The 27,517-nt window shown below is 36.5% G+C and overlaps 1 protein-coding gene across 5 annotated transcripts in view; it reads right to left on the bottom strand.

Moving 5' to 3' along the window:
• The window catches only part of CCSER1 (coiled-coil serine rich protein 1), a 1,336,256-nt gene that overhangs the window by 818,707 nt on the left and 490,032 nt on the right, over window positions 1–27,517 (bottom strand). For all 5 annotated transcript variants that reach the window (XM_081594745.1, XM_081594754.1, XM_081594785.1 and 2 more), the window contains exon 6: window positions 26,162–26,369. In XM_081594745.1, coding sequence (XP_081450871.1) covers window positions 26,162–26,369 — 208 coding nt within the window. The remainder of the gene's footprint in view (window positions 1–26,161; window positions 26,370–27,517) is intronic.

Genomic DNA, 27,517 nt, shown 5'->3' with positions numbered 1-27,517 from the left:
TATTCTCCCCTTCCCCCATTCCTTTTATGCTTCAGTTCGGTTCAGTTCAGTCGCTCAGCGGTGTCCGACTCTTTGCGACCCCATGAACTGCAGCATGCCAGGCCTCTCTGTCCATCACCAACTCCCGGAATCTACCCAAACCCATGTCTATCGAGTTGGTGATGCCATCCAACCATCTCATCCTCTGTCGTCCCCTTCTCCTGCTGCCCCCAATCCCACCCAGCATTAGGGTCCTTTCCAATGAGTCAACTCTTCGCATAAGGTGGCCAAAGTATTGGAGTTTCAGCTTCAAAACCATCCTTCCAATGAACACCCAGGACTGATCTCCTTTAGGAAGGATTGATCGGATCTCCTTGCAGTCCAAGGGACTCTCAAAAGTCTTCTCCAACACCATAGTTCAAAAGCATCAATTCTGTGGCACTCAGCTTTCTTCACAGTCCAACTCTCACATCCATACATGACCACTGGAAAAACCATAGCCTGGACTAGACGGACTTTTGTAGGCAAAGTAATGTCTCTGCTTTTAAATATGCTATCTAGGTTGACCATAACCTTCCTTCCAAGGAGTAAGCGTCTTTTAATTTCATGGCTGCAATCACCATCAGCAGTGATTTTGGAGCTCAAAAAATAAAGTCGGACACTGTTTCTACTGTTTCCCCATCTATTTCCCATGAAGTGATGGGACCAGATGCCATGATCTTAGTTTTCTGAATGTTGAGCTTTAAGCCAACTTTTTCACTTTCCTCTTTCACTTTCATCAAGAGGCTCCTTAGTTCTTCTTCACTTTCTGCCCTAAGGGTGGTGTCATCCACATATCTGAGGTTATTGATATTTCTCCCAGCAGTCTTGATTCCAGCTTGTGTTTCTTCCAGCCCAGCGTTTCTCATGATGTACTCTGCATATAAGTTAAATAATCAGGGTGACAATATACAGCCTTGACGTACTCCTTTTCCTATTTGGAACCAGTCTGTTGTTCCATGTCCACTTCTAATTGTTGCTTCCTGACCTGCATACAGCTTTCACAAGAGACAGGTCAGATGGTCTGGTATTCCCATCTCTTTCAGAATTTTCCACAGTTTATGGTGATCCACACAGTCAAAGGCTTTGGCATAGTCAATAAAGCAGAAATAGATGTTTTTCTGGAACTCTCTTGCTTTTTCGATGATCCAGCGGATATTGGCAATTTGATCTCTGGTTCCTCTGCCTTTTCTAAAACCAGCTTGAACATCTGGAATTTCACGGTTCACGTATTGCTGAAGCCTGGCTTGGAGAATTTTGAGCATTACTTTACTAGCATGTGAGTTGAGTGCAATTGTGTGGTAGTTTGAGCATTCTTTGGCATTGCCTTTCTTTGGGATTGGAACGAAAACTGACCTTTTCCAGTCCTGTGGCCACTGCTGAGTTTTCCAAATTTGCTGGCATATTGAGTGCAGCACTTTCACAGCATCATCTTTCAGGATTTGAAATAGCTCAACTGGAATTCCATCACCTCCACTAGCTTTGTTCGTAGTGATGCTTTCAAAGGCCCACTTGACTTCACATTCCAGGATGTCTGGCTCTAGGTGAGTGATCACACCATCGTGATTATCTGAGTCGTGAAGATCTTTTTTGTACAGTTCTTCTGTGTATACTTGCCACCTGTTTTTAATATCTTCTGCTTCTGTTAGGTCCATACAATTTCTGTCCTTTATTGAGCCTATCTTTGCATGAAATGTTCCTTTGGTATCTCTAATTTTTTGAAGAGATCTCTAGTCTTTCCCAATCTGTTGTTTTCCTCTATTTCTTTGCATTGATCTCTGAGGAAGGCTTTCTTATCTCTCCTTGCTATTCTTTGGAACTCTGCATTCAGATGGGAATATCCTTCCTTTTCTCCTTTGCTTTTCGCTTCTCTTCTCTTCCCAGCTTTCTGTAAGGCCTCCTCAGACAGCCATTTTGCTTTTTTGCATTTCTTTTCCATGGGGATTGTCTTGATCCCTGTCTGCTGTACAATGTCACGAACCCCTGTCCATAGTTCATCAGGCACTCTGTCTATCAGGTCTAGTCCCTTAAATCTATTTGTCACTTCTACTGTATACTCATAAGGGATTTGATCTAGGTCATACCTGAATGGACTAGTGATTTTCCCTACTTTCTTCAATTTAAGTCTGAATTTGGCAATAAGCAGTTCATGATATTAGCCACAGTCTGCTCCTGGTCTTGTTTTTGCTGACTGTATAGAGCTCCTCCATCTTTGGCTGCAAAGAATATAATCAGTCTGATTTTAGTGTTGACCGTCTGGTGATGGCCATGTGTAGAGACTTCTCTTGTGTTGTTGGAATAGGGTGTTTGCTATTACCAGTGCATTCTCTTGGCAAAACTCTATTAGCCTTTGCCCTGCTTCATTTTGTACTCCAAGGCCAAATTTACCTGTTACGCCAGGTGTTTCTTGACTTCCTACTTTTGCATTCCAGTCTCCTATAAAGAAAAGGACATCTTTTTGGGGTGTTAGTTCTAGAAGGTCTTGTAGGTCTTCATAAAACTGTTCAACTTCAGCTTCTTCGGTGTTACTGGTCAGGGCATAGACTTGGATTACTGTGATATTGAATGGTTTGCCTTGGAAACAAACAGAGATCATTGTATCGTTTTTGAGATTGCCTCCAAGTACTGCATTTCGGACTCTTGTGTTGACCATGATGGCTACTCCATTTCTTCTAAGGGATTCTTGCCCACAGTAGTAGATATAGTGGTCATCTGAGTTAAATTCACCCATTCCAGTCCATCTTAGTTTGCTGATTCCTAGAATGTCGACCTTCACTCTTGCCATCTCCTGTTTGATCACTTCCAATTTGCCTTGATTCATGGACCTAACATTCCAGGTTCCTAAGCAATATTGTTCTTTACAGCATTGAACTTTGTGTCTATCTTTTATGCTGTATCTTCACCAAATCTATGTATTATTTTTGGAAGGCTGAATAACAAAATGTTTAAGAGTATGTGTCCAGCTCGAACTGTTGCTTTCTGACCTGCATACAGGTTTCTAAAGAGTTGACTCATTGGAAAAGACCCTGATGCTGGGAAGAATTGGGGGCAGGAGGAGAAGCAGACGACAGTGGATGAGATGGCTGGATGGCATCACTGACTTGATGGACACGAGTTTGGGTAAACTCCGGGAGCTGGTGATGGACAGGGAGGCCTGGTGGACAGGGAGGCTGAGATTCATGGGGTCACAAAGAGTCCGACACGACTGAGCGACTGAACTGAACTAAGAATATGTGCTCTGAATTTCACAGGGTCTTGGCTATTTAAAATCCTCACTTAAAAATATCTAACCACTGTGATTTTCAACTTCCTTACCTATGAGACAAATGATAATATGAACACCATTACCATAGGCTTGCAAGGAAGATAGAATTGGATATTTGTAAACGACTTAACAAAATGCCAGGCACCCTATAAGCACTGTACAAATGCTAATTAATTTACATCTCTTCTTCTTTGCATATTTATCTCCTTTCTCTTCTTCAGACTCACTTCTTTCTACTCTTCTCTCTTAACTTTCCCTTATGTTGCTCACTTCACAAATCACAGAATGATAATTAATCACATCAACATTTAAGCAGATCTAAGCAAATACATTTAAAATGTGTAACTTTACACATGGTCTTTTATCCTAGCCTCTTCTGTATTGATGATGAGCAAGCTGGATAAGGAACCACTATGTCAAATACAAAATAAATCAAATCAAGCCTGTAGCTCAAAGGGTGAAGAATCTACCTGCAATGCAGGAGACCAGGGTTCAATTCCTTGGTCGGGAAGATCCTCTGGAGAAGGGCAATCCACTTCAGCATAGTTGCCTGGAGAATCCCATAGACAGAGGAGCCTGGCAGGCTACAGTCCATGGGGTTTCAAAAAAGTCAGACATGAATGAGCAACTAACACATGAACACACCAGATTTAAAATATCAGAATAATATTTCATGTGTTTTTTCCTCTATACCTATATAAAATTAGTCATTAATCTCTTCATTTCACTTACAACTTTTAGTTCCCTCTCTTCCTACTGATTGGAGAAGGCAATGGCACCCCACTCCTGTGCTCTTGCCTGGAAAATCCCATGGATGGAGGAGCCTGGTAGGCTGCAGCCCATGGGGTCGCTGGGAGTCGGACACGATTGAGTGACTTCACTTTCACTTTTCCCTTTCATACACTGGAGAGGGAAATGGCAACCCACTCCAGTATTCTTTCTTGGAGAATCCTAGGGACGGCAGAGCCTGGTGGGCTGCCGTCTATGGGGTCGCACAGAGTTGGACACGACTGAAGTGACTTAGCAGCAGCAGCAGCTTCCTACTGATGCTGCTCCACTCCACATGCACTATCTCAAATCTGGAGCAGTCTAAACTGATCTTCATCCCCCCTCAATAACCTAGACTCCACTAAATCCGATTAATGTCTAGATAGGAGTGCTACTTTCAGACATGTTTCTACACACACACAGACACACACACACAAATCAGCATAAAATTAACTTCTTGACCAGTATGAGTAAAATCATTCAGGGAGACTTGCCTTTTTCTTAATATAATTAAAAAGGTGTGGAGCCTTTTTGCCACATGCATAGATGAATGTGTAAGAACAAGCAGCTACTTTCTGCTTTTTGATTAATATTGCATGACTATGTTAACCGTCTTGGTGGTCTTTTGTAATAATGCAACAAAGGCCCAGGTTTCCTGTGCAAAAATCTATTTTTGCTTGGCTCCTTCTTTTTGGGAGTTTGTCTGGTTTCCGGAGTTGCCAAAACAAAATATCACAGACTGAGTGGTTTAAATAACAGAAATCATTTTTCTCACAGTTCTAGAGGCCAGAAGATCAACATTAAGGAGCTGGGAAATCTGTTTTCTCCTGAGGCCTCTCTCAAGACATAGCTTACATGTGACCATTATTGTATGTTCACATGGTCTTATCTCTGTGCCTGTCCATGGCCCAATTCTCTCTGTGTTGGTGCATTCCTGGTGCTTTTTTTTTTTTTTCCAAACTATAAGGATACTAGTCATATTGGACTAGGGCCCCATTCTTATAGGGCTTCCCTGGAGGCTCAGCAGTAAAGAATCTGCCTGCAATGACAATGCAGGAGATGCGGGTTTAATCCCAGGGTCATGAAGATCCCCTGGAGAAGGAAATGGCTATCCAATCCAGTATTCTTCCTGGAAATCCCATAGACAGAGGAGCCTGGTGGGCTACAGTCCATGGGGTCTCAAGAACTGGACACAACTTAGTGACTAAACCATGACCAACCCATATTTATGACCTCATATAACCATAATTACTCCTTTGAAGCCTCTATGTCACCTATCTCCTTTATTCATCTGGATTTTTTACTATCTTGAACTTTCCTCAACTCCTAAACTCTACTACTGTGGGCAAGAATCCATTAGAAGAAATGGAGTAGCCATCATAGTATTCAAAAGAGTCCGAAAAGGAGTACCTGGGTGCAATCTCAAAAACAACAGAATGATCTCTGTTCATTTACAAGGCAAACTATTCAAGATCACAGTAATACAAGACTATGCCCCAAACATTTTGCTGAAGAAGCTGAAGTTGAACAGTTCAATGAAGAATTACAAGACCTTCTAGAACTAACACCCGAAAAAGATGTACTTTTCATCATAAGGGACTGTGGAAAGAAAAAGTAGGAAGTCAAGAGATACCTGGAGTAACAGGCATATTTGGCTTTGGAGCACAAAATGAAGAAGGGCAAAAGCTAATACAGCTTTGCCAAGAGAACACACTGGTCATAGCAAACACCCTCTTCCAACAACACAAGAGAAGACTCTACACATGGACATCACCAGACAGTCAATACTGAAATCAGATTGATTTTATTCTTTGCAGCCAAAGATGGAGAAGCTCTATACAGTCAGCAAAAACAAGACCAGGAGCTGACTATGGCTCAGATCATGCACTCTTTATTGCAAAATTCAGACTTGAAAAGAAGACAGTAGGGAAAACCACTAGACCATTCAGGTATGACCTAAATCAAATCCCTTACGATTATACAGTGGAAGTGACAAATAGATTCAAGGGATTAGATCTGATAGAGTGCCTGAAGGACCATGGACTGAGGTTAGTGACACCGTACAGGAGGCAGTGATGAAGACCATCCCCATGGAAAAGAAATGCAAAAAGGCAAAATGGCTGTCTGAGGAGGCCTTACAAATAGCTGAGAAAAGAAGAGAAGCAAAAGGCAAGGGAGAAAAGGAAAGATAGTCCCATCTGAATGGAGAGTTTCAAAGAATAGCAAGGAGAGATAAGAAAGCCTTCTTCAGTGATCAGTGCAAGGATATAGAGGGAAACAATCAAATGGGAAAGACTAGAGATCTCTTCAAGAAAATCAGAGATACCAAAGGAACATTTCATGCAAAGATGGGCACAAAAAAGGAGAGGAATGGTATGGACCTAACAGAAGCAGAAGATACTAAGAAGAAGTGGCTAGAATACACAGAAGAACTATGCAAAAAAGATCTTCATGACCCATGTAAACATGATGGTGTGATTACTCACGTAGAGCCAGACATCCTGGAATGCGAAATTAAGTGGGCCTTAGGAAGCATCACTACGAAGAAAGCTAGTGGAGGTGTTGGAATCCCAGTTGAGCTTTTTGAAATCCTAAAAGTTGATGCTGTGAAAGTGCTGCACTCAATATGCCAGCAAATTTGGAAAACTCAGCAATAGCTACAGGACTGGAAAAGGTCAGTTTTCATTCCAATCCCAAAGAAAGGTAATGCCAAAGAATGCTCGAACTACCGCACAATTGCACTCATCTCACATGCTAGCATAGCAATGCTCAAAATTCTCCAAGTCAGACTTCAACAGTATGCGGACCGAGAAATTCCAGATGTTCAAGCTGGATTTACAAAAGGCAGAGGAAACAGAGATCAAATTGCCAACATCCCTTGGATTATAGAAAAAGAAAGAGAGTTCCAGAAAAACACCTACTGATGTTTTATTGACTATGCCGGAGTCTTTGACTGTGTGGATCACAATAAACTTGGAAAATGCTTAAAGAGATGTGGATACCAGACCACCTTACCTGCCTCCTGAGAAATCTGTATGCAGGTCAAGAAGCAACAGTTAGAACTGGACACGGAACAACAGACTGGTTCCAAATAGGGAAAAGAGTACGTCAAGGCTGTATATATTGTCATCGTGCTTATTTAACTTATATGCTGAGTACACCATGTGAAATGCCAGGCTGGATGAAGCACAAGTTGGAACCTAGATTGCCAGGAGAAATACCAATAACCTCCGATATGTAGATGATACCACCCTTATGCCAAAGAGCGAAGAACTAAAGAGCCTCTTGATGAAAGTAAAAGAGGAGAGTGAAATAGTTGGCTTAAAACTCAACATTCAGAAACCAAAGATCATGGCATCTAGTCTTGAGAGACTTTATTTTGGGGGGCTCCAAAATCACTGCAGATAGTGACTGAAGCCACGAAGTTAAAAGACACTTGCTCCTTGGAAGAAAAGCCGTGATCAACTGAGACAGTGTATTAAAAAGCAGAGACGTTCCTTTGCCAACAAAGGTCCATCTAGTCAAAGCTATGGTTTTTCCAGTAGTCATGTATGGATGTGAGAGTTGGGACTATAAAGAAAGCTGAGTGCCTAAGAATTGATGCTCTTGAACTGTGGTTTGGGGAAGTCTCTTGAGAGTCCCTTGGGCTGCAAGGAGATCCAACCAATCAATCCTAAAGGAAATCAGTACTGAATATTCATTAGAAGGACTGATGCTGAAGCTGAAACTCCAATACTTTGGCCACCTGATGTGAAGAACTGACTCCTTAGAAAAGACCCCGATGCTGGGAAAGATTGAAGGTGGGAGGCAAAGGGGATGACAGAGGATGATATAGTTGGATGGCTTCACCAACTTGATGGCCATGAGTTTGAGCAAGATCCGGGAGTTGGTGACAGACAGTGAAGCCTGACCTGCTGCAGTCCATGTGTTTGCAAAGAGTGGGATGCAACTGAATTGAAACTTTTAGGACAAATGTCAGTGTTCATCTGAATTTGTCTTAATGAAGTATAAAATAGACATTTTCTGAATTTTCCTGTTTATTTTCCTATGCCCCATCCTGCAATCAGTGCTACCGTTAAAGAAATATTTTGTACACATTTGAAACTATCAACACTACTTTTAAATTTGTCACAAATAGATCCCATTTTCAGAACGGTTTATCTTTACTGAATATTCACTCCATTTAATTCACATTACTTAACCTTACAATCACACAGCACACTTTTGGGAAAAAAGTCATGACAGTTTGTGTTCCAATGTTTTGTTTTCATTTTCAGAGCACAGTGTGAACAGTACTGCTAAGAAGTTCAACATAGTAACAGATGTTATATTAATTGATATCTCTTTGATGTCTACAAAATCCTGTTAAAGATAATGGGTATAGTCACATGTATCTATCTGAGGGAAAAAAGAAAAAGAGAAACAAACTACAGAATTAGCAGAGTTACTCCTCAAACACAAACAGGAGTAGCATTCTTGTTTCTATATCTCACCCTCAGTAAACTTATAGGAAAAGTTTCCGGGAGCTTGTTGCAGACAGTCAACTTAACTCACTTTCTACCTAGTAAAAGAGTCACAGAAGTTTAAAATCAGAAAAAGCAGTTTTAATTTACCATGAACTACTAAAGTAATAATGATGGAAAAGAGTTCTAGTAATATATATATATAAAATATACATAAAATGGATATATATGTATATAGTGTACACATATATATACACATATTATGGATATGTATACATATATGGATATAATATATATATGTATATAATGGATATATACACACATATATATTGCATATATATATACAAGTATATATATTTTATATACCTACAACTATATACATTATATATATACATATATATTATATTATATATATATATACATATATATATATATATATATATATACACGTATATATACATACATACACACACATAAAATAAGGTAGGTCCTGGAGAAGCCTCTTGAGAGTCCCTTGGACAACTAGGAGATCAAACCAGTCACTACTAAAGGAAATCAACCCTGAATATTCATTGGAAGGACTGATGCTGAAGCAAAGCTAAAGCTCCAAATACTTTGGTTACCTGATACGAAGAGTCAACTCATTGGAAAAGACCCTGATGCTGGGAAAGACTGACGGCAGGAGCAAAAGGGAGTGACAGAGGATGAAATGGTGGGATGGCATCATTGACTCAATGGACATGAGTTGGAGCAAACTCCAGGAGATGGAGAAGGACAGGGAAGCCTTGTGTGCTGTAGTCCATGAGGTTACTAAGAGTTGAACATGACTGAGTGACTGAACAATAACAGAGGATAAGTGAGGTTTTCTTAAAGCTAAATGCTTCCTTATTATTCCATGATGGGGGTTTCAATTTGATGGGGGAATGCATGAGGATTGAAAGACTGTGAATATCTGAAGCATTGATGGAAAAACACCCTTTCTCTTGGGCTGTGATTTACAATGAAAAGGATTTGTGTGGTGGGGTAGGGAGGAGAAGGAAAGATCTGGAAATTCTAAGTCTCATGCAAAGAGATACTTATGAGATTAAAGTGGAACCCAGGTCACTCCAGTTCTATTTGGTCACTCAAACCAAGAATTCCCTGAAGCTAGTAAAAATATATGAAGTGTCTGAAAGCTAATGTAAAAGATAGTAAGAGGTGGATTGTTAAAAGGTAATCTATCCCTTGCTTTACCACTAAGAAAAAGAAGTATCGGTGCACAGGAAACAAAGGTGAAAGTCAGAGTCAAACAGCAAGTGAAGAAAGCAGGTAAGAGACGGCAATAGGATACCAAGAAATGACTCTGAAGTAAGATTGTGAATGTGGACAAATGCCTTCATGTGCCTTTTATGAGGATGCTGTTATGTTTTGCAAGATTGTCAGGATCTTTTAATAGGGCCAAATCCAATTTGCAAGGAAAGAAGCAAATACATTAAACTACATGTTTAGGGTGTTTGCTTTTTGGAGCTGTTTTTAAGAGACTTTACAACCCTGCTTCTCAACCACAATAAACACAAATACATTATGCTCAACAACCCCCAACACACCTACACATCTGTGTACGTGCACACCCATGTCGGGGCACACACACACAGCTGGCATCCTGGTACTTCTTCCATTTTCTAATATTACAATAGTCTCAAATCCACACTTGACATTACCTTGTGTGATTATCTTTCAACAGTGAATTCTCACATTTACTGTGTAGACAGAGATGTAAATGTTATCTACAGGATTTCTGCTCCCAAAATCAGTGCCAGCAGATTTTTGGTCTGTGGTCCACATTTATATGTAACCATAGCAACATTAAGTGTTTTTTTTTTCCCCATTATTCTTTATAAAAAAAAAAAACCTGCTTTCTTTTCTGAAGTTTTCTTGAGAGAGAAAAAAAAAATGCAACTTTGATAGTTACTAAACAATTTACCAGTAAAACAGATAGCCTTGGATGTCAACTAAATAAACAGAAATGTTTGGAAGAAACAATTTAAAAATATTTACAGGTTGCAATTATCTCACCAGTAGCAGTTAAATTTGACATAGCATCCACCAAAGAGATTTCTAACGTCCTTATTTTTCAAAGAATGTGCAGTGAATGAGGAAGCATAGTAATATTAGAAAATAGGCCTTGATATTCAGAATAGCCTGAAGTTTCATAAGCAACAGAGGTATACTGGGACATAGAACCTTCAGCAGATACTGAATTAGATCATACTTTAACTATAGTTATGTGTCTAGACTATGGTATATGTTTCAAGAGTTATGTGAAACAATGCAATATGCTGACTGTGAGCTATCTGCAAAGCCCCAAATAAGAAATAAGTATCATAATATAATTAGGTAACTGAATTATAATTAAATTCCATCCTAGATTACATTATTAAAATAATGTTTTAAACCATAAGTAGGAAGTCTAGACAAAGTGCCACCTTGAGGGAAAGCAGAATTGTCCGGGGGGTGATAGAGATGAATGAAAATCCTATCTTGGCTGCAAACAAAAGCTAAGAAAATCACTCCTACAACACAGACTCCCTTGCAAGAAAATAATTTTAAGACAGACTTTATTTCAGCAAACATTTATATTTCTTAAAAACAAAAGTTTGCAAAGATTTTAAATCTAAAGATAGGTACTGTATCTGGACATATTATTTACTCACTGATATCTATACAAAATTTACTATAAAACCATGTAATTTGATCAGAAGTTTAGCAGTATTTAGAAATTCTGTGAACAACAAAATAATCACCCCAAATCTGAGGGCTTAAGGGCCAGGCTTTAGCTCCAGAATATGAAAAAACGAGGACCGCCAAAATCAAAGACCAGTTCTAAAGAAAATAAGAATCATGGAAGTGCTATGAAGCTGGAATTAAATCTCATTCTGGGTAACAAGTTTAGAAGTAATATTAGAATAAGTTTTTTAAAAGGTGGGGGAAGAGAAGAAAACTGATATTTATTTAGACCTTTCCATTGCCAGATACAATATAAATATAATCTTCACAGTAAAATTTGTAAGAATTTTTATCTTCTTATTCTATAAGAGGAAAAGTAATGCTTGTCAAAGAAACTCATTAAAATAGAATAAAATAACATTGCTGAATTGTTGTAGACTTCCGTGTATGGGTATGCTCACTTATGTTTGACTCTTCGCAACCCTAAGGAGTTTACCTAGGGATATTCCTGACCTAGGGATCGAATCTATGTCTCATGTGTCCTGCATTGGCAGATGGGTTCTTTACCACTAGTGCCACTTGGGAAACCCAGATGTTCAACTCTTTGTGACCCCATTAATTGTACCCCACCAGGCTCCACTGTCCATCAAATTTTTCAGGCAAGAATATTGGAGCAGGGCTTCTCAAGTGCCAATATGCAGGGGAAATAAGAGATGCGGATTTGATCCCTGGGTCAGGAGATCCCCAGGAGGAGGGCACAGCAACCCAGTATTCTTGTCTGAAGAATCCCATGGACAGAAGAGCCGGGCTGCCTACAGTCTATAGGGTCGCAAAGAGTCAGACACCACTGAAGCCACCTAGCATGCATGCAAGCCATTCCCTACTCCAGGGAATCTTTCCGACCCAAGGATGAAACCTGCGTCTCTTGTGTTTCTTGCATTGGTAGGCAGATTCTTTACCAATGCACCACCTGGGAAGCCAACTGCATGGTTACTACAACTTAATTCAGTCGTTACAATATAGTCTATATGGCCATGACTTACAGAAAGAGTCTTCTGATCCCTAATGAAGACCACGGATAACAAAATAATATTTGTCTGTTTTTGAAGTAAATGAATAAAATCTTTCACAATAATTAATTATTATTTTTAAACTTCTCACCTCCTCTTACCTACAGAAGCTCATCTAATCAAAGAGAACAAGACAGATGTATCTATTTGTTGTCACATGTATTTGTCATAAATATAATGAGTTACTTTGATTTTATTAATAGTCCACTATATAGAGCTTATTTCACTTTGAAAACAATAACAGAAAATAATCTATTTAAACTACAATATTTGAAAGAGTAAACATTTGTATTTCTATCAGTAAATTTATACTAAAAGTCAATACTACGGAGAAGGCAATGGCAACCCACTCCAGTACTCTTGCATGGAAAATCCCATGGACGGAGGAGCCTAGTGGGTTGCAGTCCATGGGGTCGCAAACAGTTGGACACGACTGAGCGACTTCACTTTTACTTTTCAATTTCATGCACTGGAGAAGGAAATGGCAACCCACTCCAATGTTCTTGCCTGGAGAATCCCAGGGACAGCAGAGGCTGGTGGGCTGCCGTCTATGGGGTTGCCCAGAGTCGGACACGACTGAAGTGACTCAGCAGCAGCAGCAGCAGCACGTGAGACCAAAATGGGAGACCCTAATTTTAATGTGAAGACAAAGAAAGGAACTAACAAATAAAATTTTTGTGAATACCTCAAAAAAAAATAAAAGTCAATACTAGTTTTATCGTTTTCATTTTTATCAAGATTAAAAGGAAATAGTTAAGGAATAACTGGCTGAAGCTAAAAAGAGTTCCTAGATGTTAAAACACCTTTACTCATCTGTAAACATGCAAACACTTTATGGTTTATTATTATTCCTAAACAATTACATTATGTTGTCTAAATTTGTAACACCATCTTTTATATACTCAATAATTAAAAATAGACATTTTCAATGTAGTTAAATATGTCTATGTTTCTGATTTTTAAACCTGAACAAAACACAATTTAAGTAAAAATGTGTCTCAGAGGAACACAATCGCAGGCTTTCCACAGCACTATTTGCTTAAATGGCTCTCTGCTCTTTCCTTCCCTCCCCTACCAGAAATTCTGAACGTGCTTAGCATCCCCTAGAGATCCTGTAGGGTGCCATCTGCTGTATATCTGCTATGTTGCAGCCTGAAAGTCTTGATGTCAGATTTAGCCCCACAAGTTACACAAAGGTATGTGAGTTGTATTACAACTGAGGCATTAATGCTGGATTCAAGAAGAAAATTAAAAGTTAGACATGCATAGCAAAATCATATTAGTGGTTATTTGATTAATTATTGAATATGATTATAACACAAATAACCACAACAATATACCTGAATTATATTCCGGTATAATGAGGGTGGCAGTTATCATTAACACTGTGGGTTGTGTTAGTGTTAGTTGCTCAGTCGTGTCCAACTCTTTGCAACCCCACTGACCGTAGCCTGCCAGGCTCCTCCATCCATGGGATTTTCCAGGCAAGAATACTGAAGTGAGTTGCCAGTTCCTTCTCCTTCTCTGTGGGTCGTGGTTTGTTTTTAACAAGTAATAAAATAATACATATGACTACAGATTATATAAGTATACATACCAGGAAAGAATTCTCTGGCTGACTGGTATACCCTTTCTCACCATGTTATTTTCAGTTCGACATTAAATAAATACCAAAATAAACACTGATGGCAAAGAAGCAGTCAAAATATTTCTGCAATTTTCATGGGAAGAGAAATACAGAAGAAAATAGCACTGTAGGAGATGGAGTGGGTAGACAGGGAGCCACTAAGAGTACACAAAATTTGGAAAGACTGAGTTTTTAAGGCAACATTAAAGATATATAAGCAAACAGTATGCATATGCAATGACTTTGACAGAAACACATAAGAAAATATACTATGAATATAATATAAATAGTATCACCAAGCCTCACCTTAATTGCACGTATAGCTCTTCTCAATCACTCCTTCTATACACGTAATCTTACCTTGACTATCACATCAACATCCTCATTCTTTTAAAAATATATATATATTCTTTAATATATGTCATTTAACTTTGCATATTTTTTTAGTTTTATATTTTTTAAGTCTTATATTCTATATGAGTTTATCTGTGACTTGGTTTTTGTTCAAAATATGCTTTGTGGGACATGATGATACATGAACATAAAGCATTCTATTACATGAACATACCCAAAGGGAGAGTAGTTTGGAAAGCACTCTGGAAAAACTTTGATATTATCTACTAGTTTTAAACATGCACTTACTTAGTAATTCTGTTGCTGAGAGAGATCAGATTTTCATGGAGAGATTAACACATTGCCCAAAGTCATACTCACTTACTGTGATTTAATATTCAAATTTGAGCAGCCTGTCCTAGCACAGACTAGTATATTGTGATCACTATACTAGATTGCCTCTGCAGTATAAATAACAATTTTAAGTAATACAAATAATAGTTTTTTAAAGAAAAGAATAATATCTCAATATGGAGGGTACTCATGTAAGATGAATTTTGGTCATCATACTTATTTGACCTAATAAAATATATAATACCCTTCCAAAATTAAGACACGTTTTACTTTAAAACATATTTTAAAAATTCTTTCAGGGCATGTATTATTCATTTTCATATCTTTCAAATTCATAGACCAATGACTTGCAAGAAATAAACCAATAATTTAATAACTGAGAACAAGCTGCAAAAGTTAATATTTCTACTTTAGAATTTTGCTTTACAAATTAACTGAATAGGTTGCTTTGCATATTTGAAATTTATAAAGCCTGGGTAATATGCTTTTGGAATTAATCACTGGATTGACAAACCCACTGTTTATCTTTTCTTATCATATTTACTTCTTAGTATCATTCCTCAAGTTGGCTATCTTAAAGGCAACGTTTTCCCTTAGCTTCTTGATATTACACTCTTGGCATTTTTTTCCATTTCTTTGGATATTGATGTTGTTTTTGTTTTTGTTTTTCTTTCCTGATCATTTAACATTGGAGCTTCCCATTCTGGTTTTAGGTACAAATTCTCTCTTCCATAGCTTTTAATAGAATCTATATTATCAAGCATACACAATCTTCATCTTTAGCCCTGATCTTTCTGGGTTTGTGCTTAGTCACTCAGTCGTGTCAGATTCTTTGCGACTCCATGGACTGTAGTCAGCCAGGCTCCTCTGTTCATAGGATTCTCCAGGCAAGAATACTGGAGTGGGTTGCCATGCCCTCCTCCGGGAGATCTCCCCAATCCAGGAATCAAACCCAGGTCTCCCGCATTGCAGGTGGATCCTTTACCATCTGAGTCATACAGACACATTAATTCAAATTTCTATTTGATACTTAATACTTGCATGTGTAAGTAAGCATGTCAACCTCAACCTGGCCAAAGCAAAACTCTAATTTCCTTTGTGTCTCACACAAATTATCCCTATCCTAATCTTCCTACTCTCAGAAAAGAGCAATAATGTCTGCACAGTACTTAAAGGCCAACTCTCAGTTACCCTTGCTTTTTCGCTTTTCTTTCTTACTTTTTCAATTGCAACTCATAGCAATGGCTGTTGACATTACTTCCAAAACACATCATACATCTTTTCCCTTCTCTCTGCCTCAACTGTTACTACCATGGTCTGTCCATCATCATTTCTCTCTTGGAAAAACTTTTCTTAAATACTGAAGAGACAGGACATTCAATTAACATGTAGTAGTTCTTTAGACAAGGAATGTCAGGTCAGATGTGTTAGCACAACTGAATGCCAGAAAAACATAAATGGCAACCATACTTCTACTCTCAGTTTCAGCTAATATAGCCTTTACTAACAATTATTAGTATTGAATTATCATTCAATAAATACAACATATTGTCCTATTAAAAACATTTACTGGTATATTTACAAGTTTAAGAAATCTCAAATACATTCTACCATGTTGTCATAGTATTAATCATACAAATGAATGAGATCATTTTAGTAGCTCATGTTCAAGGTAGCTCATTTACTGCACACTTTCACTGTGATAACTTATTATATACATTTTACTATTTAATTGCCCAAAAAACCCTATAAAATTGTTGGTAATGCTGCATATAACAGAATGGAGACTCAAAAACCTTAATCAACTTGCAGCAGCTATTAAGCAGCAGAAATGAGAATCCCATCTCAATGATTTTAAACAACTGTAATTTTTACCACTCTAATATACCCTTCTCCAGTGGGACTTTGTGGGTGAAACGAGGCTAGAGATTAGGAAAGAATTTTTCTGTATCTTCTCTAATCTCTCCCAGAGGATGGTTGAAAGTTAATGTTGCTTAAATAGCAAAAGAGTCATGGAAATATGCTTCCCTCCCCTTATCTATTTTTCAAACCAAGTTTATAGTCTCATAAAGAGGTAAGCCTCATGTAAGTAGATCCTTCTTTTTTAGAAACTTATTTATTCTTAGTGAATCTAATTTATGCTCTTATCTAAACTAAAGGCTTCTTCAGGGAATATACAAGGAAAGTACACTCCCTGATCTATTGCTTTATATGAAAACAGGGTTATATAGTTTTTCTGTTGTTGTTGTTGATTTTTACTTATGTTATTATAAAATTGAGAAAAAAATGAACTCTAATAACAATTGGTAAGAATTGACAATAGGGCCCTAACTTAGTCTATATAATAAATGGGCATGGGCATAGTTCACTTACAGGCCTTACAAGGGAAGAAGAGAAATTCCACAAGATGGAAACATTGGCCATGGTGCAATCAGTATGATGACATTCAATGTTGTCCTATTAAGTGTACAATTTGATAAACTTTGATAAAAATGTAGATTCATGCAACATACTATACCAATCCAGATGTAAACATGTTTTATTACTTTACAAATTTATTTACTAGATGCAGAGCTATTCTGAAAGGTGAAAAATAGTGCTGCAGAGAACCTAGTTCAGTCAAACAAAAGGTACTTTTTGGGATACCTTTAGGATGTCTCACAGATGCTCTCAACCTAACAATTAAAAATTTTAAAGCTTAAAGAGGTTGTCCATCAGCTATTTCAAGTTAAAGAAGCGCTTATCTTGAAGAGATTTATGGGTATGGTTTTTGTCTAATGGAGTGAATCCCTAATAAAATTCACGAGAGATCTATAAAGAATTTAAGAGAATTATATTCACAGAAACACTGTGCAGTTTGGAATTAAGGGGACACAAACAGTACAAAATTAAAAGAGGCCTTTGGATACCAATGTACACAAACACAAATAAGGATGAGAAAACTATGCAGCTGCAAGCATGTGCTAACTTTATAATAAAAGAAAGGATGACCTGAAGGGTAGAATCAAGAGTACATAGGGTGGAACTAAAACCATGGAGAATTTTTCCTGGGTTTTGAATCCTTATCAGGGAACTACTGCTAGTAGTTCTCTTCAAATGGAGAACTGTACTCTGGTTGTTGTAATTAAGGCTTATCTACAAATGTATGTTTTACATAATGAGATTCTGCATTTTGAGTTTGTGCTGTAATAGAATGATACTTTGGGTGGCCTTTGGAGGGGGTAAGGACTCTATTATACTTTGAGTATAGACTCTGAGAAATGAATCATTGAAGGCCAAAAGGTGGATTATGGTATTACTAGTTTGGATGAGAAGGGTAACAATGTTCCTTACTTCCTGGTATTCAGACCTTTATAAAGTGCCCTCCCACATTGAATCAAGGTTGGTCTTTCTAATCAATGTGTGTGTGTGTGTGTGTACACAGTCATGTGTGACTCTTTGCAATCCCAAGGACTGTGGCTCACCAGGCTCCTCTTACATTTTCCAGGCAAGAATACTGGAGCGGGTTGCCATTTCCTCCTCCAGGGGATCTTCCTGACCTAGGGATCAGACCTGCATCTTCTGTGTCTCTTGCATTGGCAGGTGGATTTTTTACTACTACACCACCTGGGAAGCCCTTGCGTAACCAATACGTATTACAAAAGTGATGGCATGTTTCTTCTGAAATTAGGTTATAAAAGATATTTATTTTATCTTATTCTCTCCCTCTTGGATTGCATACTCTGGTGTAAACCGGCTGTCATGTCATTCAATGAAGTGGCCCATACGGTAAGGCACTATGGTTCTGGCCACCAGCAGTGAAAAACTGAACCTTCCTGCCATGTTAAATGGCATCAGTTGTTTCTGACTCCACGTGACCCCATAGACTGCAGCCCACCAGGCTCCTCTATCATGGGATTCTCCAGGCAAGAATACTGGAGTGGGTTGTTATTTCCTACTTCAGGGGATCTTCCTGACCCAGGGATTGATTGAACCCACGTCTCTCAGGTCTCCTATGTTGGCAGGGAGGTCTTTACCACTAGCACCATCTAGGAAGCCCAAACCTTCCTGCCATATTACATTAACCTGCAAATCAAGCCACACTTATATGACTGCAGTCATGGCTGACATCTCAGTTACAACCTCATGAAAGGCCTTCAGTCAGCAGCAGTATACACACAGCTCTCAAATTACTGACCACAAAAAATATGAGACAGCAAATGTATCTTTTAGTCCACTAAATACTTTGCTATGGAACAATGATAATATTATTATAACCTTGTATCTTTGTATTTTTTAACTTGCTAATGCACTTATTATTTTTACTAGGTTTATTATTAACTTTTTCATAAATTCCTTAGGGATATCTATATAAACAATCATGCATCTCCTTATAGAGGTAGTTTTATCTTTTCTTTCCAATATTTATGTTTTTATATGCTTTTTCTTGCCTATTTCTATCTAGAACATCTGGCACAATGCTCATTAAAAGTAGAGAGAGTGGAGATTCTTCCTTTGCTAATAGTATTAGCTAGAAGCTTCAGTTTTGCTTCATTAAGTATGTATATTAGCTGTAAGAATAGAAGTTCCCTTTTACTACTAGGTGTTGAGTTTTTCTTTTTTTAACAATAGACTGATATTCAATCTTTTCAAATGTGTTTTCTTATTAATATGATCATATACTTTCCTTTTTTCAGCTTATTAATATAGCTAATCACACTGACTGGTTATTGAATGCTAAACAAATTTTGTGCTCTTGAAGCAGAACAAATTAGGTCATACATATATTTTTATATTGCTTAATTTTGTTTAATAACTTTTAAAAGACTTCCACATCTCTGTCTCTCTCTCTCTCTCTCTCTATATATATATATACACATATATATACATACATATATGAGAATTTTTTCTGTGATTTCCTTTTACCTATAAAGATTTTGCAAGATTATTATAAATAGTCTTATGTGTGCCACATCAAACAGTTGAGAAGCATATTCTGTTTCTCTATTTCCTGAACTTTTTTGCGTATTAGTCTTACGTCTTCCTTAAATATTTGACAGAATGCACCAGTGAAATCGCCTGGACTTAGATTTTATGGGGAGTTTTTTTTTTTTTTTAATAAGAATAAAATACATCCCTTTAATAGAAATTGGACAATCCTGATTTTTCATTTATTCTTGGTCATTATGGAAAGTTGTATTTGACAAGGGATTTGTGATCTTCACCCGTATTGTCATAGGTATTGCCATAGTGAAAGTGAAAGTCACTCAGTCATGTCTGATTCTTTGTGATCTGATGGACTGTACAGTCCATGGTATTCTCCAGGCCAGAATATTGGAGTGGGTAGCCTTTCCCTTCTCCAAGGGATCTTCCCAACCCAGGGATCGAACCCAGGTCTCCTGCATTGCAGGCGGATTCTTTACCAGCTGAGCCACAAGTGAAGCCCACTTATTGCCATACTACTGTTTATAACAATCCCTTATTATCCTTTTAATTCCCATAAGATTTGTAGTGATTTTGTGTGTGTGTGTGTGTGTGTTAGTCACTCAGTTATGTTTGCTGTTTGCAACCCCCGTGGACCGCAGACCTTCAAGTTCCTCTGTTCATGGAATTCTCCAGGCAAGAGTACTGAGTGGGTAGCCATTCCCTTTCCCAGTTGTAGTGATTATTCCTCCTTAAATTTATTGCTGCTATTAGTAATTTATATTACTTGTTCAATTTTTTTCTTATACAGCATTTTTTTAAACATCTCAAAAAACCAGTCTGATTATCATGCAAATTTTCTATTATTTGTCTGTTTTCAAGTCCATGAATTTTGATTTTTATATTTATTTCTATTACTTCCTTAGAGATTAATTTACTGTTTTTCTCCCTAGATACTTAAGGAGAAAATTAGACAATTAATTATAGCACTTTATTGCTTTAAAAGAAACTTTTAAAGTCATAAACTTCTCTCCAAGTATATTTCAACTATGTCCCACAAATTTTGATTTATCGTATTATTATCATTATCATCTCATTTGTAACATTTCAAAATCTCCCTGAGTTTTAAATTGATCTATGGGGTATACAGAAGTTTGCTGTTTGATATCCAAATATTTGCTGTTTTTCTAGTTACTTGATCATTCTTGATTCTTACTTTAATTCCACTGTTCTCCAAATTATATTGCATAGATGTCTACCTCTGAAATTTATTGAGATATTTCTGATTCAGCATATACTATCTTGGTGATGTTCCACATACACTGAAAAACTGGTATAATTCTGTTATATACAGTTCAGTTAATCACTATAAATTAAAAATGTTCACTCTTCTGAAACTTTCTGATTTTTGGTTGTTTTATCAATTTTTGAGAAAAGAGAGTTAAAATCTTCAACTATGATTGTGAACTTACCTAGTTCTTCATTTCATTCTGTCAGATTTTGCAACACATATTTAAAAGTTACATAAATAGGACATCCACGGGTATGCCTGTCACGTCTTCCTGATGAAATGACTTTTTATCATTATGAAATATAGCACTGATTCTACTGATATCTTTTTATCTGCCTGACATGGGTACTGACACTCTAGTTTTCTCACATTTGTAGTTTTCATGGTCTACCTTTCTTCTGTACATCTTAAACAGATTTTAGTTTAAGTAAAATAAATAAAAATAAAGCAGGTAGCAGAAACTTGTAATTTTATTTTCAAAAGACAAAAAGCAGTCTAATTATTAGGTTGTCACCTAGATTTACATGGGTAATTGCTTGCTTTCGGTGAATTTTCTTACTTTATGACTCTCCACAGTGACTTTCTCCTTCTTTAATTATCCATTGTCACAGTTCCTATTCTATAGGCTTTTCATTTGCTTTGGGATTTTCTGATAGAAAAATGTCAGTTTATAAAATTTCTGTTGTAACCTTTGAAATCATTTCAACAAAACGTGTTAAAACAAAAAATTCTTTAAAAAATTCCCACTGAACAATGACTTATGGTGAAGTTCAAAACATTTCAAATTTTGTTATGTATTTATATATCATATTTAAAAAACAAAAAATATAAGAAGTCCATGCTTAAAATTATCCTTGAAAATTTCCCATTATTTCTAAAAGATAATAAATTAGTTTGAATTACTAGATAATTGAGAAAAAAAGGGAAAATAGGTAAGAGCTCTTCATTGGCAAACCCAAATGCTCATGTCAACCAAACAAGCTTGTAAATTACACTGATTTTCAAACAAATAATTCGCTGATTTTCACTAATTTAATCTTACTGTTAGATTTGTCTGATCATATCAACATTTCTTTTTTTAACTTGTTTAACACTCATCTAACTTTAAAGAAATGTCCTATGTGATTCAGGAAATTTGCTAAGCACATTCCCAATACTCATTTGTTAAATTAAAAAGCCCATGGTGTTGGGCGGAGGGGCACTGCAAACATCCTTGGATAATCATTCTTACTTTGTTTATTTACTTATTTTTGGCTGCGTGGAATGTTGGATCTTAGTTCTCTGACAGGTTTTGATCCTGCAGCACCTGCAGTGAAAGCGCAGAATCTTCACCACTAAACAGCCAGGGAAGCCCCATAAACATTCTTACCAACTGTTATCTTACTAGAAACTACACATTGCACCTAAAATCCCTTCCAATCAGTTTTATTGCCAGTAACCATACAGTACAAATAAATTTTATAATAAGAGAATAACAAAAACAGAACAGAGTAAATGGAAAGTGTGAAAGTGAAGTGTTAGTTGCTCAGTCGTGTTGGACTCTTTGCGATCCCATGGACTGTAGACCGCCAAGCTCCTCTGTCAATGGAATTATCCAGGCAACAATAATGGAGTCCTTTGCCATGCCCTTCTCCAGGGAATCTTCAAGATCCAGGATTCAACCCAGGTCTCCCACATTGTAGGTGGATTCTTTATTGTCTTAGCCAAGAGGAAAGCCCAAACTGAAAGGAAACATCAGAACAGAAACTATTTCTGTAGATAATTGTGTTAAATATTTTCTTCTATTACAAGTAATAAGATTATGTGAAAAAATAAAACAAAAAAGGAACAAAAAATTATATGGTCCTTCTTTGTTACGAGAGAAACTTTTAAAAAATCATTAATACTAAAAAAAAAAAAAAAATAGAATTTATTAGGGCCCAAAGAGAGTCTTTTTTTCTTTTATTCCATTTTAAATGAAGGCACTGATGTTTGGGGTTGTAAAAGCAAATGATCTCCAAAGGAAGGAGTTAAATTGGTAGTGTGAAATTGAATTCAGATGATGCATATTTGACCTATCTCAGAAATAAAATCTAAGATGTCAACAGAGCAGCATTAAGAAAAATATCAAATAGGAGCGGTTTCTAGCATAATATACTAAACTTTTTTACCTTAAAAATAAAATAATTGGGATCATCTTCAGTTAAAAATTATCCGTATACATGGATGAGTAAGTATCATACAAATAGGTCAACAGAAATAAACTACTTGTCTATAGTAAAAAGGTATTATTGATCTAAACTGATTAGTTGGAATTAAACTTAAATTCAGTAATGAAATGTAAATTACCATTTAAAAACTCCTGGCTTAAGAGAATATTTCAGCTTTCTTTAAAGACATCTATTATGAATATCTTTTTACTAGAACAGATGTCAATGCTAATCATACAATAATACTGCTTTTCTTGCTGACCATAAAGAGTAAGACTCCCTGATTTCTGAATAGGTTTAATAAACAGATATAATTATTGCTCATTTTACATCAATTTTAAAAATCAATTCTCTTCAGTTTCTTCAAATATTCTTTTATGAAGAAAAACAGAAGTAAAGAAAACAATCTCATTATATTCTGAATATTGACTTTATAGTGAATATCACTGCATATTTTTAAATTATAAAATTAAGTACCCTAAGAAAGCCTTTTGATCTTTCCTGTCAGTTTTTTTTTTACTTCCCTTTCACTTGTATTGATTTTTTAAAATTAAAATCCAGACCAAAGAGAGAGGTAGAAAACTGAATACTTGAATGTTACAGACTTTGAGATTAATATCTTTTAGTATAACAGCAGTTATTAAGTTTGCTTTGTTCAAAGAGATTCAGACTATATGTCAAGCAAATGGTCAGGGAGCCTGGAGTAGAGCAGAAAAAACAGTTACGTTGTCAATATAGAAACTATATAGTCATACATATAGTGGTGTGCTGGTAAATATTAACAGCAGCTCACCAAAATGTAGGGCTTCCCAGGTGGCACAGAGGTAAAGCATCTGCCTTCAGTGCAGAAGCAGGAGACACAAGTTCAATCCCTGAGTGGAAAAGATCCCTTGGAGAAGGAAATGGAAACCCACTACAGTATTCTGGCCTGGAAAATTCCATGGACAGAGGAGTCTATGGGTTTGCAAAGAGTTGGAAATGACCGAGCAACTGAACACACACACAAAAATTAAAAAGCCCTACCTTGTAGCATATGCCAATTTCTGTAGCATAACACTCCCCATGGCTGATTTCAAGCTACCAAAGTGACTTAAATAAATCTACAATTGGGAAAATGTACAGCACTATTATATACTATTTCCACATAAAGATTCAATAGATGTAAATATGTAAATAAGCTCACAAGTGTAATTAAATGGAAAATACAGTAAAGTTAGTAGGATATGTAGAGCTTTGAGTACTAATTGCCTTTCAAAAATACAATTTTTTTCATTATAAATATATATAATTTAACTTTTTAAATGTCTGTGCTTAACTGCTTAACACGCCACTTCTAAACATAACTGCATAGATTCTAGACACAAAGACTACCCTGGTGGTATAAACTGGTACAGAATGCAGAGATTTCTTCCAGTTTTTTACTTTAATAGCTAATATGAGTACATGACTGGATGTCCCCCGTAGTCTATAAAAATCATTTCTCTTAAGTTCCTTTTTTTTCCTTTTTGCATTTCTTTTTCTTGGGGATGATCTTGATCACTGCCTCCTGTACAATGTCAATCACCTCTATCCATAGTTCATCAGGCACTCTGTCTATCAGATCTAATCCCTTGATTCTATTTCTCACTTCCACTGTATAGTCGTAAGGGATTTTATTTAGCTCATACTTGAATGGTCTAGTGGTTTTCCCTACTTTCTTCAATTTATTACCTTTGCTTTCAAATTGAATACAGACAGATACCTATAGTATGCTGTCCAAGTGCAGAAAAGACTAGTCTTCAGTGACATGAAAAGGAGGCCAAGTCCAAAGAATTTTCTAGAGCTTCAGACTCAGAAAATCTCGGATGCTGATTAGGAGCTAACTGGACAGTTGTCCATCCTTTTAGTCGTTGTGGACGTTCCTTCATATTTCTTTGAATCTCATTTTGAGGTGCGGAGAAGAAAATGGCAACCCACTCCAGTACTCTTGCCTGGAAAATCCTATGGACAGAGGAGCCTGGTAGGCTGCAGTCCATGGGCTCGCTAAGGGTCGGACACGATTGAGCGACTTCACTTTCACTTTTCCCTTTCATGCGCTGGAGAAGGAAATGGCAACCCACTCCAGTATTCTTGCCTGGAGAATCCTAGGGACGGCAGAGCCTGGTGGGCTGCCGTCTATAGGGTCGCACAGAGTCGGACACGACTGAAGCGACTTAGCAGTAGCAGTAGCAGTAAGTTCCTTTCTTTCCTTGATTCAATTCTGGCCTCTAGTGGTAGCTGCTAGTGTTATTATTATTGTCATTGTTAGAAAAGGAAGTACAAGTGGTATCATCGTAAGGAGCCATAATACCAGTCATACTAAACAGTTACATTTCTCTGTTCTCACACTATTTATTAATATCCTTTATAAATAAAGAGAAATAAATAATAATAGGATATAATAAAAAGTCACATTGGGAGTCAGAAATCTCAGACTGTTGTTCTGAATTCACACCGACTAGAGGAAAGTTATTTAAAATTTTGATCCTTTCATTTCATATGTTTGAAATAATATTGTGTACACTTTTATAGAAATCCTCTAAAGAAAATAACTTGTAATTATAAAAATAAAACCATAACATACTTGAATCCTAAATAGTGGTTGATTCTTGGATGTAAAGATGGAAGACTTCCACAAGTATTTTACTAACTCCTTCATTATCTAATTGAGCATAGGCTGCAAGAGGGCAGCTGTATTCAATGGGCAAAATCAGTTAAACATTCAGACTGGATTTTACTAGATTAATTGTTATTTGAAAAAAAATGACTAAATAAACTAGTTTCATGGTATCATATAATGTCTTGATACCATCAAAGTGAAATCCTATTGAAAGGTCTCTAAACAGCGTTTAATAATATATAAACATAACAATAGCTGATGCCCATTTTTCTTTATCCAACCTTCCCAAGAGTAGGTATCAGTTTATTCTCTTTTCAGTTTCTCTGCAGAATCTTAGAATCTTTGAGTTGAAGAGTACCTTATAAAACAGAACTACAAACACTTCATTTGACATACAAGAAAAGCTAAGTTCCAAGAGAATAGCTGACCCCTGCCCAGTGTTATGCAGCTAATTATTGATAGAAGAGAGACTAACCAGGTCTACAGACTTCACTATCTACCAGCAGTAAAAACATTAATCTTACAGCAGACCATTACCTCTTGAAGAACTCTCTTCATCTTTAATAATAATGTCTTGACGGCTGTGCAGTCCTGTAACATCAGTCTGAACGGCAGAGAATCTATGCCTCCATTTTCTTCCACACTTGGAAGGGGCCAATCTGCAGATGGACTGCTAGGCACTCCCCTGATATGGGAACACCTGGCTTCCTGATCAATGTCTTTTGCTAATTTCAGGGAAAGGTTCCTAACAGGAAAAAAAAAAAAAGAACAAGAATTACCATGTAGCATATTCAGAGTAGTATTTACCAAGCTGCTGATCAATGTTAGGAGGGAGCCGGAAAAAACTTCCTTGTGACTCTCATTATTTCCTCATATTAGTCTGAAAATTCTGAAACCTTTTGTCAAAATTATTACATGGTTCAATTTTATATGTAGCAGTGATAAGATTTGATGAGAATCACTGTTTCAGAATATGCTTTTTTTCTCCAACTGAAATTTAATTTACACACAATAACAATATGTTTACACTTATTTAACTCTTTCAAAAATGGTGAAAGCCAAAAGAAATCAGAGAAAGAGAAATTTCATGTAGGGATTTTCTGAAAATATATTTAAAAATTACCTGGAAAGAAAAGATTAAGAAAGCAAAAACTGGGATAAATACCTTTGGTAATTATTGTTTTAAATTATTAAATAAATAAATTGTGTATTAAGTCATTTTGTGGATTAAGAAAGACTAGTATGCATAATATTTTATGTGAAAATAGTGAAGTAAATGTAAGGTGTATAACTCCACATGTAATGAGCATGCTTATCAAATAATCATTACATATTTAGTACAGCAATATGTGGAAAACTATTTATTTTGTTCTACTTGCTAATCAACAATTATTTTAAAATTATGCATTTCAAAAATGCTTTCACACACTATAATTAAAGGTGTGTATAAAGAAAAGATATTAACAATTTTTCACATGTGCTTATCAGGTAGATATAAAAATATTATGAAAGGAGGAGTTTATGAAAATGGTCATTTTTAATGAGTTTGTCATTAGAACCAAGGAACTTACACAATAATGATAATTAATCTCATAGCTCAGGAAATTTATAAAACAATACTTTAGGACTTCTGCTCAGTTTCAATAGCTTTTATGTACATTATTCTCTGAAGTAAATGACAAAGTCACTTGGCAACCTAAATTGAAAAAAACAGAGTTACCTTGGAGCTTGCCACTAAGATCAGGTAAAGGTGCAAATAAAACAGAATGTCCTTGGTTAATTTTATCCAACTGTGGATAATTTTATTCAATTTATAGGGCATTGGATAATCGGTAAAGAAAACACATTTTTGGATCACACAATCATTTACTTGTCTTCACAGGTATATTCATT

This window comes from Giraffa tippelskirchi, chromosome 1 (genome assembly GCF_054371585.1).
Source record: "Giraffa tippelskirchi isolate mGirTip1 chromosome 1, T2T-mGirTip1v1.2.pri, whole genome shotgun sequence".
Classification (NCBI taxonomy): domain Eukaryota; kingdom Metazoa; phylum Chordata; class Mammalia; order Artiodactyla; family Giraffidae; genus Giraffa; species Giraffa tippelskirchi.
The sequence above is the reverse complement of the archived record's forward strand: the minus strand, read 5'-3'. Positions and strand labels throughout refer to the sequence as shown.